General features: G+C 41.3%; 1 protein-coding gene across 2 annotated transcripts in view; it reads left to right on the forward strand.

Moving 5' to 3' along the window:
- The first annotated feature begins 468 nt into the window (after positions 1-468).
- The window catches only part of Rfwd3 (ring finger and WD repeat domain 3), a 32,350-nt gene continuing 13,113 nt past the window's right edge, over positions 469-19,705 (forward strand). Inside the window, exons 1-7 of one of the 2 annotated variants that reach the window (XM_050143603.1) lie at positions 469-623; positions 2,770-3,328; positions 7,850-8,028; positions 10,166-10,236; positions 12,881-13,066; positions 13,146-13,237; positions 19,364-19,478. In XM_050143603.1, the coding sequence (XP_049999560.1) occupies positions 2,772-3,328; positions 7,850-8,028; positions 10,166-10,236; positions 12,881-13,066; positions 13,146-13,237; positions 19,364-19,478 (1,200 nt within the window). In that variant the 5' untranslated portion in view covers positions 469-623; positions 2,770-2,771. The remainder of the gene's footprint in view (positions 624-2,769; positions 3,329-7,849; positions 8,029-10,165; positions 10,237-12,880; positions 13,067-13,145; positions 13,238-19,363; positions 19,479-19,705) is intronic. The other variant, XM_050143604.1, reaches the window with a different exon arrangement.

Here is a 19,705-nt window from a genome sequence, read left to right on the forward strand (position 1 = left end):
GTTCAATTCCCAGCACCCACATGGCAGCTTTCAGCTGTCTCTAACTCCAATTCCAGATCTGATACCCTCACACAGGGCATGCGTGCAGGCAAAACACCAATGAATGCTCGTAAAATAAAAATAAATTATAGAAAAGGAGGAGGAGGAGGAGCGGAGGAGAGGAATAAGAAAAGAAGAAAAACGGATGAGGAACTCTCTTCCTCGGGTCTTCTTCCGGCTAGACGTTTCAAATAAATGCAAAACAGTTAAAAAAAAAAAAAGAAAAAAAAAAAAAGAAAATGCTCACGCTCTACCGTACAGGGGCGGGGCGCGAGATGGCGGACATGGATTTCTACCAATTATAGGAGGATTTTTTCGCACGAGGTTCTCGCCAAGCTAGTATCAAGAGCTGGCCAATAAGAGAGCCACTAGTTCAGCCAACGCCGACCAATGGAAGAAGAAGAAATAGTATTGGTCGCCGCCTTCGGAGACTGACCAATAGGAGCTCGCTGAACCTTGGCTCGAACGGGGCGCTCGAGGAGTCCGGAGAGTTGTTTGGCGCCGGCGGGCGCCGAGTTTTGCGCGGCAACGACAGCAGAAGTCGCAATCGGTCGGGGCGTCCGACCTGGTTCCTGTAGTTTAAGGTGAGGCAGGTACCTGTGTCTCCTTAGCCCGGGGCCTCTGGGTGCGGATCATCTTCCCCTTGGCCTGTGTCTGGTCGCGGGGCCTAGTCCGGTTGGCTGAAGGCGGGTTGCGCACTCTGCGGCGTCCTTCGACCAGGGCTGGGGACCTCGGACTTTCTTCCTTGCGTCCCGAGGAATGTGGGGGGTCCGGGGCGAGAAAGGCGGAGAGGATGAGCTCTCCGGAAGGAACTGAAGCGAGGTTCCGCTTGCGCGGTTGGGGGCCCCGTGCGGCAAAGTTCTCCAGGTGCCTCCGGTGCGCTCGAGCGCCAGGTTCTCTTTGGCCCTTGTCTCTCGCTGGGTTACAGAACTGCAATTTTACCAGGCCAGCCGAGCTGTGACGTGTGTATTCTCGTTATCTGCGGGTGAGCAGACTTGGACAGACAGGTTAGGAAACTTTAGGTTTTCCACAAACTAAAAGGGGGAGCCTGGATCTGAACCCAGGTCAGACTGAATCGCCACCGAAACCAGACGCCGTGTTTACTGGGGGTCGTCGCCCCCGCCTTCTGGTTCTGAAGCTTCCTTGTAAGATGGCAGATGTGAGGTTCACCTTTTGAGGGCCGCTGACATTTCGTGGCCATCACGCTAGCGTTTTTTGTTTGGTTTGTGTGTGTGTGTGTGTGTGTGTGTGTGTGTGTTGTGACGTGCTGAGGGTAAAGAAGAGGCTACGTAGCTTAGGCTTGCTTGTTTGTGATGTCTCTCTCTGGAGCCCGGACTGCCCTCAAATTTGGAGACTATCCTCTCTAAGGACGGAATTACTGTTAGGACACTAAGCAACGGCAGGGTCTTTTAAGATAATTCTTGTAAGGATGTCGGTAAACCTTAGAACACATTAAAAGCGTTAGTTTACGTGGTTTCAAGGAGTAGTGAAAAATTTTTTAAGCATAGCCTTTTTTGCATAAAGAGTTAAAATTGCTAGGTTCTTTTATAGAAGTCTACTGCGGTTTTAATAGTGTATAGGTCCTGGCATGTTCTTAGTTGTTGTAGTTTTGGTTTATCATTTGTTGGAGTTTTTTTTCCTTGAGAGGATACAGCACCAGCTATGAAATCCATGCTGTGTGGAATTCTCTGCTGTTACCTTCCATTTGAAATCAGAACAATGGTTGCTCTCCGCATGAGATGGGAGGATTTCGTTTTAAAATATAGAACCATGCGCTGAAAATTAGAATGAAAAATTCTGTGCATTCATTACTCAGATCTAATAGGTCTTGGACTGTGTTTTTTAATTAGTTAAATTTACATAGATGTATGGTTTTGCGAAGTAGTTCAGGTTTCTGAAACCTACTTTGTAGTTCTGGCTAGCCCAGTTCACTATTCTCCTGCCTCTGCCTTCATCCTGTCGGTGATAGGATTACAGACGTGTCACCAAGCCCAGCCAATTTAGCTGTGGTGTATTTGCATATGTGCCAAGGTTAATCCAGATACCTTTGTATACTAGGCTGGTACTGAGCTTCAGTCCCCAGTCTCACTTTCGCTTTTTCTCAAAGAAATTTAAATTTTAATCTTAGAAATGTAAAAATGTCTTCTGTGGCTTGGCTGAGAGTAGATGGGTGGGTAGAGCTAAGTGGTAGAGCGATACGCTTAGTGTGTACAGTACCACATGTGCCAAAAAACGGCATTTCTCTACATCCTTTGTCACTTTTGATGTTATGAAAGATTAATATTACCTGTTAGATATAACATTTTGTTTGTTTTGATAAATGTCTTTATGTTGGTTGAGACAAAATTGCGGGGTTTTTATTACAATATTAAGCCTCCTTATTATAGGTCTTTATATTTTGGGACATATATACTACACACACACACACACACACATATATATATATATATATACTATAATTATAGGAAAATGGTTGTAAATGGTTTGGTTAGCTCTGGTCTTGTCTTGTAGCCCAGGATGGCCTTGAATTCATGGTATCTTCCAGGCTCTAGAGTTGGTTGCCAAAACATTTCTTACTTCATTAATTTTTAAGGTTTTTCTAATTTGCTGATTTGCTAAAAAGAATCTTAAGCAGAAATTCTAAAAGACTGCTTATATCAACTGTATAATTTTTGTTGTTTTTTTTTTAACCTATTTTACTAATATGTTTTACAAATGCTTTATCTCTAGTGATGGCTCAGGAGGCAATGGACTGTGATCTTCAAGTACCATTAGATGGTAGTACAGGACAGGCTGCTCCAACTGACGTTACCAGCCAAGGGGCACCCCTCCTCCCGCCTGCCCCAGCTGAAGTGGTCAGCAGCCAAGGAGGGGCACTTGGTCAGCCTGCCCCAGCTGAAGCGGTCAGCAGCCAAGGAGGAGCACTTGGTCAGCCTGCCCCAGCTGAAGTGGTCAGCAGCCAAGGAGGACTGCCCCTCTTACAGCCTGTGCCACCAGCATCCATTGATTTGACAGAGGATGCCCAGCTCTCAGAAGGCAATGTGGAGGCAGTCACTCCAGGAACTTCAGAAGCGCGTAGACGGGGATCTGGTGCTAACGAGAGTATCCGAGCTGCAACAGCGGTTTCGATGAACAACTTCATTAGTGGGCTGCAGAGACTCCATAACATGCTGGAGCTGCTGAGACCGCCACCTTCAAACCACAGCGTGGGGCCAGTGCGAGTGAGGAGAAGAACAGGATCCGTTTTAAGGGCCAGAAGTGGAGGGTCTCAGAGGCCAGATGGTGCCAGGTAAAATATAAGTTAAATGATTGATGCCACTTTATGAATTGTGAAACTCAGGTTCTAGACACCCCCTCAGTGCTAACTCTTCAGAATCCCCACTCCTGGTAGACCGGATGAAATTAGTGCTTGCCTTGTTTACTTCTTTTAATATTGAGGGGATGGTTTCAGTGATGTGCTTTGAAATCTAAAGGCAGGTTTGTCAGCAATAATATTTATTGAAGGTGACCCCTTTTGTTTATTATTTATTATGTATACAGTGTTTTGCTTGTGTATATGCCTGCACACCAGAAGAGGGCACCAGATCTAATTATAGATGGTTGTGAACTCAGGAGCTCTGGAAGAACAGCCAATCCTCTTAACCTCTGAGTCATCCCTTCACCACCACCTCCCCTTTTATTTATTAATTCAAATGTTTTCAAATATGTATGGAGTGTGTGCATACTTAGGTGTGCATGGTTAATTAAGACAGGGTCTCAGTTGAACTCAGGACTCTCCCATGTGGTTTAGCTAACTAGCTTGCTCTGGGAATCTTGTCTCCATGAGTTACAAGGGCCCTCCCCACATTTACACATGTTCTGGGTATTGGAACTCTGATGCTTGTGCTGGAATATCAGGTGATTTACCTGCTGAGCCACCTCCCCAACTGTGGTGTGCTCCCCCCTTTTTAAGATTTATTTATTTTTAAATTCTGGGTATTGTAGTGCATATTTTAATCACAGCCTTTGGCAAGCAGATCTCTGAGCTTGAAGCTAGCATGGTCTATATAGACCCTGTCTCAAAAAAGAAACAAACAAAATTAATTAATTATAGGAGGTGGATTGTAGAATGCTCTGGGGTGATCTTTCTGTACACTGTAAATATGTATTTCTCTCATTGGTTAATAATAAAAACGCTTTGGCCAATAGCCAGAATAAGGTTAGGTGAGACAAACAACTCAAATGAAGAGGGGTGAAGTCAAGAGAGATAGATACAGGCCAGCTGCCCAAGAGACAACATGCCAGCAGACTGATAAAAGCCATGGCCATGTGGCATTACATAGATAATAGAAATGGATTAATTTAAATGTAAGAGCTAGTTAGTAATAAGCCTGAACTATAGGCCAAGCATTTTATAATTAATATTAAGCCTCTGAGTGATTATTTAGAAGTGATTGCAGTACGGGATGGGACAGAGAAACCTCCATTTACAAAATAGGAGTTGAAAGATGTGTCAGCCAAGCCATTTGACTGGTACTGACATCCATGTAACCTGCTCTGCAAAGTGAGTAAACCTCAAAGGCCAAGGCTCTGCAGTTCACTGCAAGGAACATGGATTCTGTAACAAGATGAATACAATACTAAAATATTTTCCTGAAACTGTATTTTAAGCAAATTCTACACTAAATCTATGTAACTGATTTCCTAGGACTGGTTTCTTTCTTCTGAACTATATTTGTGTTCTTTGTTTTAAGGTAGGGTTTTTTCTTTTGTCCTTTTTACATGTTCTTATTCGTGTATATGTATATGAGCACACTCATGGCACAGCATGGATGTGAGGTTAGAAGACAATTTGCTGGAGTTGGTTCTGTCCTGCTATATGAGTTCCCAGTTAAACTCAAGCGATTGACTTGCTCATCCATCTCACTAGCATTGAGTAGGGTTATTTAGTTAATTGGTTTTGGTGATATTTCTTTTTTTTTCTCAATGAAATAAAGTCTTTTTGTATCGCTCAGGCTGATCTGGTAACAGCCTCCTACTTCCACTTCATGAGTGATGAAATTATAAGTGTTGCCACCATGCTGGCTTCTGAATTTCCAAAATTTAGATGAATTTCTCTCTATAATGTTTGCCATTGACTCACCTGCTAGACTTCCTGGGGCCAAAGTGAGTGGCTTCTGCCTTAGACCTAGCCAAGAGGCCAATTTGAGGGAAAATTAAATAATGAACTGATCTTGGCAGCAAGCCCCTAAGCCAAGCTTTAAAACTCCATCCTGCTTGGTTCTGTTGCCAAAGTTATCATTCATGAAGTATTACAACTCTAATATGTGAAATTGAATTTTACCCTAGAGATATTGATGAATAGGATAGATCAGAGTACCTGTTATCACAAAACTAAGGAAGACTAGGACTACAGATGATAAAACCCAAATTTTTTTTTTAACTCAAGAACAGGGTGGTCTGAAGAGATGGCTCAGTGCTTGGCTGCTCTTCCAGAGGACCAGACCAGAATTTGTTTCCTAGTAGCAGCTAACAACCGTCTGAAACCCCGGTTCCAAAGGATCTGACGTCCCTCTTCTGACCTGTACTGCATGCAGGTGGTACATAGACATACATGCAAAGTGCCATAAATGTAAAAATAAATAAATAAATCTGAAGAGGCCAGCTAGGTGTAGTACATGCCTTTAATCCTAGCACTTTTTAGTCCTGCAATTAGGATACCTTATCATAAAACAAAGCCAGATGGTGGCACATATCTTTAATCACAGCATGCACGGAAGCAGAGGCAGACTGATCTCTGAGTTCGAGGCCAGTCTAGTCTACCAAGTGAGTTCCAGGGCAGCCAGAGATACACAGAGAAACCCTCTCGAGAAACCAAAACCAAACAAACAACAAAAAACCAAAAAGAACTAAACTAAGCTTGATTTAAAACAGGTAAAAAGGATTTGTTGTTGTTGTTGTTGTAAGAAAGGAGCTGTTTCGGACTTGATAGAGCTTACCTTCCATGCACTAAATTCTGGGTTTGATTCCTAGCATCAGTGAATTGGGAATGGTAGTATATAGGTTGTTTTTTGTTGAGACAGGGTTTCTCTGTGTGTCTTTAGCTGTCCTGGAACGAACTCTGTAGGACAAACTGGCCTCAAGCTCTGCCTCCAGAGTGCTGGAATTAAAGGTGTGTGCCATCACTCCGGGCGGTAGAGTGTACCTTTAATCCCAACACTTGGGAAAGTAGATCTGGAAGATCAAAAATTCAAGGCCATCATTGGCTTGTTAGCAAGTTAGAAGCCAGGTAGGAGTATTTGAGACCTGGTCTATTAAAACAAACAAACCCAACTGGGTGTGGTAATGCTTGCCTTTTAATACCAGCACTTGGGAGGCAGAGGCAGATAGACCTGTGAATTCAAAGCCGGGCTATTTGAGGCTACATAGACCCTGTTTAAAAATGGGGGTGGGGAGGACACAAAAATGTTCTTCTGATTGGATGTAGAGATCCATCTTGGGAACTCTGGACCTTGTGCTTACTAGGCACTATACCAAAAAAAAAAAAAAAAAGGCAGAATAAGGACTATAGAAAATTTTCTCTCTTGTCCCTCTTCTGAAGAGGCAGGCTGGTCCTTGGCTCTTCTTTCTCTCTGTATTTCTCTTTTTCTCCCCTGCCTCACTCCCTTTATTTCAATAAAACTCCCACATAAAAAAAAAAAAAAAAGAAAGGAAAATTTTTCTCCTTAGAGTAGTAACAGTGTTTGTAAAATGTGAGCTAAGTTTTCATGACAGAGTTGGCCATATCTGTAGTAATCTAGGGGTGATTAGTGAAGGAAAACAAGCAACTCTTGGTACATTTTGTAGTTCCCTATTCTCATCCCTTTGTCCAGCACCATGGTAGCCTTGGATAGACTGTGTGACAGCCACTGTGGGAACTCCATGTTGTTGGAAAGAATCCTCATGTGATGTTTGGTGGTTGGTTTCCTAAAAGACTCCATGATTGAATGGGGGGGGATATATTTAACCAATATTTGCCTGATCTTCTATTTTTTCTTTTTTTAAGAATTTATTTTTAGCCGGGCGGTGGTGGCGCACGCCTTTAATCCCAGCACTCGGGAGGCAGAGGCAGGCGGATCTCTGTCAGTTTGAGACCAGCCTGGTCTACAGAGCTAGTTCCAGGACAGGCTCCAAAGCCACAGAGAAACCCTGTCTCGAAAAATGGTTGCTATGTCCCTCTAACAAGTCAACTTTTAAAAAGCAGGAAAAATGTAACATGTGTATGCTCTAGATTTATTTTTATTTTTTTAAATTATGTGCCCATGTGGGGATCTGTGATTAAGTATATGCATTAGAATCCAGGTACTCAAGGAGGCCAGAGGCATTGGATCCCCTCGAACTGGAGTTACAGATGGCTGTGAGCTTCCAGGTACTGAATCCTGGTTCTCTGGAAGACCAATAAGTGCTCTTAACAATGAGCTATCTTTCCAGCCCAGTTATATTTATTTTTAATTGTTTGCCTGTGAGTATGTATGTGTATGATATATATGTCTGGTGCCCATCAAAGTCAGGAGAAGCATCAGAGCTCCTAAAACTGGAGTTACAGATAGTTGTAAGCTGCCATGTGGGTACAAGGAACCATACCCAGGTCCTGTGTAAGAGCAACAAGTGCTGTTGCCTGCTGAGCCATCTCTCCAGCCCTAGAATATGTTAGTTTCACTCAGTTTTCAATGGAAACATTTAATGGCCTTGAAATAGACTGAAATAACTTGGAATTGTCTTCATCATTAGAGATTATTCTTGCAGTGATGGTCCATTGTACTATAATTCTTTTGTCCCTATGTCCACGCAGGTTGAGAACACCAATGTCTGCCTACTTTCAGGTAAGCAGGTCTCAGCCCTACGTACCAGCCACTGCCCCTGATTCACAGACCAGGAATCCCACATCAGGAACTGATTCTGACAGTGATGGCTCTGCAGAGAATGAAGAGGTTGTTGTCCAGGCAGAAGAACCCGAAGCTAACATCCCAGGTCTGTATTTTATCCAAAACTAAAATCCACATAGCATAGATAGCTTTCACTGGCTATGGTGACATTAAAAGACTTCGATCTGTCTCATGATTTTCTGTAATTTGTGTTCCAACAAAATAAGTCTCTCTGTAATGGTTCTTCACAGTCCCTTTTACTTTTTATACTGAGATGATCCACCCACTGCCTCACTAATTAAATAATTACTAGAGCCCTTTAATAATGACTAGACCAAGAGCAGGCTAACACCTCCAAAATGTCTCTTGGTGCCAAAGTTGAGAGGTACATCATTTTTAAAGACAAAAACCACAATTACATCAATGTTAGAGGAGATTGGAGTGAGTGACCTTGTAGCATCTGTCTTTTTCCAGATTTTAGCAGTGTTTGCCAGACATAAGATTACAATTATTGATATATGCTTCTCTAGTTGTTTTAGTTTTATATTCTACCTTGCACAAACATTTAATTATTTTGGCTAATAACATCTGGACCATGGTCAGGGTCATGGACAGTCCCAAAAGTATTGCCAAGATAGATGTGACCAGAAGGCTGAAAATTATCTGGGCAGACATAATGTAGAGTCAGGACAAGAAGAGATTACCTCAGTAAACCTGAGGAAGTAAATTGTATATTTAAAAGTTTTGTGTGCCTATGTTGTTGGTACAAATGTCTATAATGCCATCATTTTGGAGGCTGCAATAGGACGATGTAATGCAAGATTAGTTTGGGCTATATAATGATAAATTCAGCCATCTGAGTTGTGACTTTTGTGTCTTAGTATGTTTTATTTTGTGTAAATGGAATTTTATTTAGCAGTTGGTAAGCAGAGACCCCCTAAAGTAGATGTTCTGTTTTCATTTAAAAGCCACTGATACCCAGATCATGTTCTTTCAATACCTTTTCCTTTAAAAATCTTTTTAGATGGGCTGGAGAGATGGCTCAGTGGTTAAGAGCATTGCCTGCTCTTCCAAAGGTCCTGAGTTCAATTCCCGGCAACCACATGGTGGCTCACAACCATCTGTAATGGGGTCTGGTGCCCTCTTCTGGCCTGCAGACATACACACAGATAGACTATTGTACAATTAACAAATAAATAAATAAATATTTAAAAAAATCTTTTTAGATATTTTTAAGAATTTATTTTTTATGAGTGATTTACCTGCACATAGCATGTGTATCATGTACATGTCTGTGCCCAACGTGGTCAGAAGAGGACACTGGATTCTCTGAAACTAGAGTTTTATCAATGGTTGTGAACCACCATGTGACTGCTGGGAACTAACCCCGGTCCTCTATGAGATCAGCAAGTACACTTAACTGCTGAGCCCTATCTCCAGACCCTGTTTTGTTTTGTTTTATTTTGGTTTTCAAAGACAAGGTGTCTCTGTGTAACAGCTCTGTCTATCCTGGAACTCACTTTGTAGTCTAGGCTGGTTTTGAATTCACGGAGATGGACATATATAGTGAAAAAGATGAGAATTAATCAACTATAAAGAACAACTATTGAGGAGTTTTTTAATATAAACAGGATTATCTATTATTAGATGGTAGTAAGAAATTTCTGTTTTTAAAGATATATTAATGATAGTGTTTATATGAAAAATGTTTTTAGTGGTATTATAAAGGTTTTTCAAGTATTGACACTTTAAGGTTCGTCTGGTTTTCATGTATACACAAAACAATGGAATAGAGCTTAAGAATTTGTGAGTTTTTTATATTACTTTTTAGATAAATTTTTATAAATGTATTGCCTGCATATATGAGAACTACACGTATGCCTACTGCCCACGAGAGAATCAGATTCTCTGGAACTGAGGTTAGGATGGCTGTGAACTGTCATGTGGATGCTGGGGATTAAACCTGGGTCTTCTGCAAAAATAACCAGTGTTCTAGACCACTGAGCCATCTCTAGCCCTGATTTGTTTTTTAAAACTGAGTGTTGGATATTTTGTCTACTTATGGAATATCCAAAATAAGTATATAGTAATAATAAATCACTGATGCTATATGGTAGAAATGACATCCTTTGCAGAAATATTATAGATTCAGGTGGGCAGCTGCAGTGAGGCTCTCTGTTAGCTTCTCCTACCTAACTTCTGTCTTTTGTATATTGTTTGTGCTGTTTCTGGATACAACTTAGTAGAACATGGAGTTATCTCAGCAGAGCAAGAAGCTACATCTGTCACAGGAGGTGAAACAGTCCATGAAGAGGTAACAAGAATTTTCTTCTCCCCTCCCCCATTTATTCCCCTTTACCCCCCTCACCCCCTAGACAGGGTTTCTCTTTGTAGTAGTCCTGGCTGTTCTGGAACTAGTTCTTATAGACCAGGCTGGCCTTGAACTCACAGAGAACTGCCTGCCTCTCTGCCTCCCAAGTGCTAGAGTTAAAGGTGTGTGCCACCATCACCCGGCCTCGTTTTCTTTTTATAACGTCTTAACCTGAAGTTAGTTTGGCTTTTAACTCCATCCTTGGCCTGCTAAGTGCTACGGTTTCAAGCATATTGAACATCCCTTTAAATGAAAGTTAAGATTTTCATTTTAAATGAGACTAGGTTAAATTAGAAAGCTTTGCAGGCTTTGTGAAAGAGATTTTCAGATGTGGTTTCTATTTCAGTTACTCATTGTGTAACTTTCTTCTTTGGGTAGCCCTGGCTGTCCTGGAACTCTCTCTGTAGACCAGGCTGGCCACAAACTCAGAGATGTGCCTGCTTCTACCTCCTGAGTGCTAGCATTAAAGGCATGCACCACCAAGCCTTGCACTGGTTGGTTGGTTGGTTGGTTGGTTAGTTTGGTTGGTTGGTTGGCTGGTTGGTTTTTGGTTGGTTTTAGGACAGTCTTATTAGGTAGCCCAGACAGGCCTTATTTTAGTATTTGCATATTTCATAACGTAGGGTACATTTTAGTCAACTTCCTGTTATGCACCCTATTGCTTCCTCCCCCTCCCTTTTTTTCTTAAGTTTTTCTTAAATAAGTCAAGAGTATCATTGGACAGTTAACAAATAGTTGTGATTATCCTCGAGATATATTTCTAGCAGAGACTGCTATATCAAAGGAAAGTATGTTTTAATTTGATAAATGAAACTTGCGTTTGAGAATTTATGCAGACTCATGCCCACAGCAACAGTATGTAAGCATGTTTTCTTTTCTCCTTGAGACAAGGTGTTACTTGGCTCTCCTGATTGGCTCAGGGTGGTCTTTGAATTTGTAGCAATTTGTCTCAGCCTCCCAGGTGAAGGGATAACAAATATACATCCACAGTAGTAATTGGTGTTATCAGGTAACAATTTATGCCTGTCTGATAAATAAAGAAATGGTTTCTTTAGTTGAATTTAGTAACTATAAATGATTGCTTATTGATCAGTGTGTGTGCTGTCTTTTGTTTGTTTTTGTTTTTCCGAGACAGTTTCTCTGTAGCTTTGGGCCTGCCTGTCCTGGTTCTAGCTCTTGTGGACCAGGCTGGCCTTGAACTCAGAGATCCCCCCTGCCTGCTGGGATTAAAGGCTCACACCACTACCACCATCAGGCTTTTGTTAAGATTTTTATGTTCTTTGTTTTCTCATATTTTTCCTTTGACTGGAATGAGCTGGATGTTTTAAGGCTATAAGAGTTGATGATTAATTTTGCATGTATAAAGAACTTGCTTGGGCTGGACACATGTCTTTAATCCCAGCACTTGGAAGGCAGAGGCAGGCACCTCTCTGGTTTACAGAGTATATTCCAGGACAGCCAAAGCTGTTACACAGGGAAACCCTATTGAAAAGCAGAAAATTAAAAGAAAGAACCTTCTTGACCTGAACAAGGACGACACCAATAAATGCTAATGTAGAAAAGGGAAGGCTATGAATGAGGCTACGAGCCTAGACAAAGAACTGACGGCAACTGAAGAATGCTGAAAGCGGGAAAGATAGTCGGCCCTGGAGGAGTACACCAAGTAGTTATCCAGTGGATAACCTGGATAGCAATTCAGTTTCAGCCCTGAAAACACACATAAAAGTAACATTATGTGACTAAGCAGGATGTGTTTATAGTGTGTTATGAGTACATACATACAAATTATGTATATATGCCCACATGCACATGGGTAGCAACAGTTAAAGAAGAAAAGGCCATACATGGGGGGGGGGGGCACGACATTAGTGCACATGATGTCAGTCCAGGCTGTATAGTAAGACCCTGTTTCCAAAAAGTAAAAAAGAGCCTGCCTACTATCTGATGTTGATTATCGTGATTTCCAGAATGTTTTTACTTCACTTTCTGTAACTTTGGACTAATAACTGCTTTTCTTTATTTGGATTGGAAAAGATAGAGATTCAAACAATTTTGTTAAATCAATAATAGGAGGCCAGATAGGTAAAGGCACTTCCTGAGATCCACGTGGTAGACAGAGAAACAACTCCAAAAGTTGTCTTCTTTACCACACATGAAATAATGGGTGAATGAATGGAAACAAAAGGTTTTCCAGGTGTGGTGATGCTACCTGCTTGTAATCCCAGCACTCAAAAGGCTAAGTGGAGAGAATTTAAATTTGAGGCTAGTATGGTTCAATATTCAGGCCCTTTCTCAACAACAGTTTAAAAAAAAATCAGTGTTTCTGGGATGTAACTTCATGGCAGAAGACATGTTTAGCATGTATAAAGGTTCCACCATACCCCCAGAAGTAGATAGTGTATATAGTATATGATGTATATTTTGTTAGGTTGTATTTTATAAAAATGACATGTATCTAGTAGGTGTTAAACATTCTTCGCAGCTTTTCAGGTAGGTTTATATCATTTAGGTGCAGTTTTATTTGGTAGTTTGCACACGACACTGTTTTTGCAGTTTCTGACTTGATTGCATTTCAACTTTAATCTAGAAGTCTCCCCAGAAACCCGACGTTCTGTCTTCTGTGGATGATGAAGAAGGGGAAACTTGCACAATATGTTTGGAACAGTGGACAAGTGCTGGGGACCATCGGCTCTCAGCGTTACGCTGTGGGCATCTCTTTGGATATAGATGCATTTCTAAGTGGCTTAAAGGACAGACACGAAAATGTCCTCAGGTAAGGAACATAAACAAGGACTTTGTATTAAGTCAGAATCCCTAGAACCATTCTGATTGTGTCTCACTGGACTCTTTAGTGCAACAAGAAAGCCAAGCACAGTGACATCGTTGTTCTTTATGCCCGGACCCTCAGAGCTTTGGACAACAGTGAACAGGAGCGCATGAAAAGGTAGGTGAGGGTGAGTGAGATAGTGTAGTGGTAAAGGCACGTGCTCCCAAGTCTCGCTCAGCAGATTCAATAACCAGGACTTAATGGTGGCTGGAGAGAACTGACTTCCACACATGTATGTATACAACACACAGTAAATAAATATGAGAAAGGGGAAAAATTTTTAAATCTGCCTAGATGCCAGGTGGTGGTGGCACACGCCTTTAATCCCTGTACTCGGTAGGCAGAGGCAGGCGAATCTGAGTTCCAGGCCAGCCTGGTCTTCAAGAGCTGTTCCAAAGAAGAGAAAAAAAAAAAAAAAAGAGCTAGTACCAGAACAGGCCTCAAAGCTACAGAGAAACCCTGTCTCGAAAAACAACAACAACAAAAAAAAAAAAAACCCCACCTAGAGTTTCTCTGCTTCATTTTGTTTCTTTGTTTCTTGGGTTTTGTATGTATGTGTGTGGTGGTGATTTTTTTTTCATATAGGGTTTCCAGGCTGGCCTCAAACTCACAGAGATCCACCTGCCTCAGCCTCCCGAGGGCTGGCGTTAAAGGCGTGGGCCACCACTGCCATGCGTGCTTGTGTGTTTTCAAGACAGTTTGCTATATATCCCTTGTTGTCCTGGAACTCACTCTGTGCAGTGCTAAAATTAAAGGTGTGTACCACCATTGCCCCTGGCTAGACTTCTCCAGTTCTTTGTGGTGCTCATTTGACCCCTTTGTTACCTGTACAAGCCTTCCTTTGACTGCTCCCAGAACTAGGAGGATGTGCACATTCAATCCAGAGGTGCTCTTTGCTTCTTTTTTTTTTTTTTTTTTTTTATTTATTTATTTATTATGTATACAATATTCTGTCTGTGTGTCTGCCTGCAGGCCAGAAGAGGGCACCAGACCTCATTACAGATGGTTGTGAGCCACCATGTGGTTGCTGGGAATTGAACTCAGGACCTTTGGAAGAGTAGGCGATGCTCTTAACCGCTGAGCCATTTCTCCAGCCCTCTTTGCTTCTTTTTAAAGCATATTTGATAAAGAAATTATCTAATTTCCTTACTACTCTGTCATTTTCTAGTCTCTAATTTGGGATTTCTGAAGATCATTGAGGTTATAATCTCAGGTGCTGGTACTTATATAATCACATTCTACATGATTTATTGTCTATATAGCATTAAAATGTGAGGCTGGAAGCCAGAGATCATGGCACCTTTACTTCTAGCACTCGGGAGGCAGAGGCAGGCAGACCTGAGTTTGAGGCCAGTCCTGATCTATATAGAGACAAGGATAGTCATGGCTACATAGACCCTGTCTCCAACAAGTAAAGTGCAATGTGAAGCTGAGGTTGGGAAGTATAGCTTAGTGGTAAAGCACTTGCTTAACATTGCGAGGCCCTGGGTTTCATTTTAGCACTGGGGGATTAAAAACTCTTTTGAATAAAGATCTGGTTTTGCATGGTTGTCCACACCTGTAATTTCAACACTTTGGAGGCTCATGCAAAATTTGTGGGCGATTAAAAACAAGCCTGAGCAAATAGTAAATCCCAGGCCACAGTAAGACTCATCTTTTTATTTGTTTGTTTTGGGGTTGGTTTTGTTTGTTTGTTTGTTTTCCTGGAGACAGGCTCTTATATGTACCCTTGGCTGTCCTAGAACTCACTATGTAGATTAGGTGGCCTCAGACTCAGATCTGTCTGCATGCTTCTGCCACCCAAGTACTAGGATTAAAGGCATATGTCACCGTGCCCAGCTAAGACCCATGTTCTCACATAGTTAATGTTTTTTCTTTCTTTTTTTTTTATAATTTATTTATTTTTATTTTATTTGCATTGGTGTTTTGCCTGCATGTATGTGTATCTGAGGGTGTCAGATCTTGGAGTTACCGACAGCTGTTGACTGCCATGTGGGTGGTAGGAATTGAACCTGGGTCCTCTGGAAGAGCAGTCAGAACTCTTAACCACAGAGCCATCTCTCTAGCCCCCAGTTAATGTTTTTCAAATGGTGACATGTTCATGAGAGATAGAAGCAAGAGGATCAAGGCCAAGACTGGGTACATAGCTCACTGGTAGAGCTCTTGACTGGCATCCACAAACCCCTGGGATCTGTGGGGGAAATGCCTAGCAAGTTCCAAACTGCCGTGCTACAAAGGCCCTGTCTCTTGAAAGAAAAAGGAGACTAAAGTTTAAAATACCCACCACTGAGAAAATTGCAGACATGTATTAATTCACATTTTACTGATAATGTTTGAATGTTAAATATCTAAATACTTAGAGCTGGCGATGCCATTTGGGAGGTTGTGAAACCTTTAAGAGGCCAAGATTAGCTGGAAGATATGGTTCACTGGGCAGGGAGGGCCTTAGAAGTTAACTTACTCAAGTTGTAGCCTGGCTTGTCTACTTCCGGGTTAGCAGATGTGTAAGCGAGCCTTTGTAGAGCCACCAGGTGCTGTAGGGTTACCTCATACTGTGTGCTCAAATAAATACTTCCTCAGATTGTTTCTTACTGAGGATTTGGTCACAGCAATGATAAAACTTTACTTTCAGATGTTTAACAAATACATAGTTATCCTACTACAGGCAATTCTTTTTCCCCCTCTGTGTTTCTTTGGAGCCTGTCCTGGAACTCACTCTGTAGCCCAGGTTGGCCTCGAACTCTCAGAGATCCACCTGCCTCTGCCACCCGAATGTTGAGATTAAAGGCGCGCGCCACCCCTGCCCAGCGGCAATTATTTATAAAAGGGTATTTGCAAAGATTTACTTAATGAAAACAATTTTTGTTGTTAATAATCTAGGTCAAGTAAATTAATTAGTTGAATAAACTGATATATCTATGTGGTATAGTATTAGACAATGCAAAAATTGTTGAAGTGCACAGGTCTAAAAACATCACTCTGACTATATTTTGTAAAGTATTTTTTTCCTTTTTTTTAATATTTATTTATTTATTATGTATACAATATTCTGTCTGTGTGTATGCCTACAGGCCAGAAGAGGGCACCAGACCCCATTACAGATGGTTGTGAGCCACCATGTGGTTGCTGGGAATTGAACTCAGGACCTTGGGAAGAGCAGGCAGTGCTCTTAACCGCTGAGCCATCTCTCCAGCCCCCATATTTTTTTCCTTTTTTTTTTTTCATTTGCTTCCACAATTTTCCCCCCGTGGAGCAAAGTCCTGCACTGGGGAGACAGAGACTGGAAGATTTCAAGTCCAAGTCAATATATAGTGAAACCCTGTTCCCCAAACCATAAAAATCAGTCATTAAAATGCATACTTGTGTTTAAAAAGCAAAGTTCAAACTGGGGATATAGTTTAGAGTTAGCCTAGGATAGACTAGAATGTACAAATCCCTGATTTGGACCCATAGTGCCACCAGAAAGTGAAGACAGAGTATCCACATGACTATCGATGGATCCTGAGACTTGAAAACAATTTACTCTAGCCTCTTTAGGAAGAATTAAAAAATTTCAAAATGCAGCCAGGTATGGTGGTGCATGCCTTTAATCCCAGTATTCAGGAGGCAGAGGCAGGTGGATCTCTGATTTTGAGGCCAGCCTGGTCTACAGAGTGAGTTTCAGGGCTGCAGAGAAACCCTGTCTGAAAACCCTCCATCCCCAAAACAAGAAAGGAAAAGGATAGAAAAAACAAAGCAGTCATGGGAGCTGGAGAGTGGCTCAATGGTTAAGAACACTGGTTGCTCTTCCAGAGGACGTGGGTCAATTCCTAGCACCTACATGACAGCTAACAACTGTCTGTAACTCCTGTTCTGGAGGATCCTAGGGGAAAAAAAAAAAAAAAAATGAAAATGCCAGCAGAAAAAAAATTAGTCATCTTTGTACTCAGCTTTACCAAATCTTAACTTTTTCCCAAATTTGTTTTGGAGCCTTCCTAAAAAGAAGTCAGTTCTAAGCAAACAAGCACTGTGCTTTTCTGAAGATGAAGAGAGGTAGATTGCCTCATGGTAGATAGCATGAGTTCTGTGTGAGACCTACCTAGGCAACCTGTCCAAAGTGCTGTTTAAGAACTGTGGAGGCATTTGTTGTTGTTGGAGATGGTCTCTAAGTTGTCTAGGCTGGCCTTGAACTCTGTAGACCAAACAAGCCTGGAATTGTTTCAGCACCTGAATAGTAGTGACAGGCCTATGCCGCCAGGCTCAGCCTGTGTGGGTTTTTGTTTCTCTGAAGCTACATCAGTCTAGTGGTTGTACTTGTTTCTGCTACTTTAAGATCAAAGTGTATGATTGGGGGAGGGGGGGAAGGGGAGGCGGCGGTGGGGAAGAGACAGAAAGCTTTAATAAATAAATAAAAAAAAAGATCAAAGTGTAGCTCTGATCTTTGAAAATTTTGTCAAATTGGCTCTTAACTCTGAAGTCTGTTCTCATGGATTACCAAGTGCTGTAGTGTAATTTATTAAATACTGTGATCTTTTTGCACAAACTTTTCATAGCTACCTATGTCTTAAATCAAGGATGTTGTACATCACCTGTTTTTTGGGTTTTTTTTTTTTTTTTTTTTTTTTGTCATTTTTGAGCCAAGGTGTTATATAGTCCAAGAACAATGGCCTTGCTCTTAGTAGACAAAGATAACTTCCCACCCCCACATGCCTTTTAAAGATTTTTTTTTTTATTGTGCACGGCATGGGTGTTTGGTCAGCACAAATATATGTGCACCATATATTTCCTTGGGGTTCTCAAAGGACAGAAAAGGGCCTCAGATTCCCTGGAACTAGAGTGCCAGGCAAGTGTGAACTGTCATGTGGGTCCTGGGAACTAAACACTGTCCTGTCTGTGCAAGAGTAGTAAATGCCGCCAGGCGGTGGTGGCGCACGCCTTTAGTCCCAGCACTTGGGAGGCAGAGGCAAGTGAATCTCTGTGAGTTGGAGGCCAGCCTGGTCTACAGAGTGAGTTCCAGCAAACTGTGTCTCAGAAAAAGAAAGAATAATAAATGCTCTTAACTGCTGAATCATCTTTCCAGCCCACTGATAGAGTGTTTTTGTTGTCTTTGTTTTGAATTAGAGTCTCACTCTGTTAACTTCTGAGCCATGTCATTCTAGTCTTTATATCTTTTTCTCTTTGCTATATCAGTGACATGGAATTTTGTTCTTGTTTTTGTGTTTCATATTTTGAAATTATGCTTAAGTACATGCAAATTTGTGATTATATATTGTTATTTTTTTATGTCTATTCATGCATTTTACCTTCATTCTAATTGACTTTTTGTTAGAATTTGCTTAATGTAAACTTCTTCATTTTTCTAAGCTTTAGCCGTTTTAGTTCTGTTCATTTGTCACTTAATTCACATGCTTTGGGACAAGCCACAGATACACCAATAGATAATCTTTGGGACAAGCCACAGATACACCAATAGATAATCTTTGGGACAAGCCACAGATACACCAATAGATAATCTTTTTTACATTTAGGTTCAATCTTTTATAATTTACTTTAGCTCAAGCGGTGAGTTAGTTCTTTTCCTCATTTTCTTAGGCTATTTTTAGTTTCCATTCCATAGTGTAAGTCAAATTTCTGGCTTTTATTGCTTCCTTTAACTCCAAACCCCAGTGGGCTGACTGTTTAGTCCCACATGCTACTAGAGAGATCATTTTTTACTTTACTATACTTACATGGCATACTTACAGCAAGGCGTTTATTACAATGTGAATTTAACTATGTCTCTTATGGGATCCGCTTGGATCCAATACAATTGAAAATACCAAATCAATGCAGAAAACAAAAATTTATTGAAATCCAGCCACTACTTACTGATTAGGGCCCAGAATGCAGGAGCTGAACTGCGACCCCAGCATGAAAACTATGAACATCTGTGCCAAGTTACAATTACATTTTCACCAGTCAGGATTCAGGGATCAGGGACTTTCCTAAGAACATATCTCTGGTACACTCATCTTCTTCTCATTGGTTGGTTTACTTTAAGTAAGTATGGCCAGATGATTTGCCCACCATTCTGGTCTCAACTTGCCAACCAGGATGTTAGTGATGTCCAGTTACCCAGGAGGATCTGGGGAGGTCGTGAACTTACACTTTACTTGCCCCTTATTCAAAATGGAATTTCTATCCAGAATGGCTTCAATTTGGTTCCTTCTTATCCTGGAAAGTCTTTTTCCTAAAACTCAGCTGCCCCTGACTTTTTCCTTCCAGTGACTTACTGAATGAACAAATGCTCAGGAAGCAGGCAGAGTTAGAATCTGCACAGTGCCGGCTCCAACTTCAGGTCCTCATTGATAAATGCACCAAACTCAATAGCCGTGTCCAGGTGAGTTTGTCCTTTCTAATTAAAAAAGAAATTTGGAATCAGAATTAAAGACACAGGCAATTTAAGAGGAATCTAAATATTACTTAGGTTTATCTCAATGATGGGACATTTGCCCCAAGTCCATACTTGTGAATTCTATGAGGACTTCAGACATAGAGCAACCACAAAGGACTATTGATATTTGGGAATTCTCTGCATTCTTTATTTCAGTTACTTGGTGAAATTGA

Source organism: Alexandromys fortis, unplaced genomic scaffold, assembly GCF_014885135.2.
Source record: "Alexandromys fortis isolate MF-2015 unplaced genomic scaffold, M_Fortis_MF-2015_v1.1 scaffold_1, whole genome shotgun sequence".
Taxonomy (NCBI): domain Eukaryota; kingdom Metazoa; phylum Chordata; class Mammalia; order Rodentia; family Cricetidae; genus Alexandromys; species Alexandromys fortis.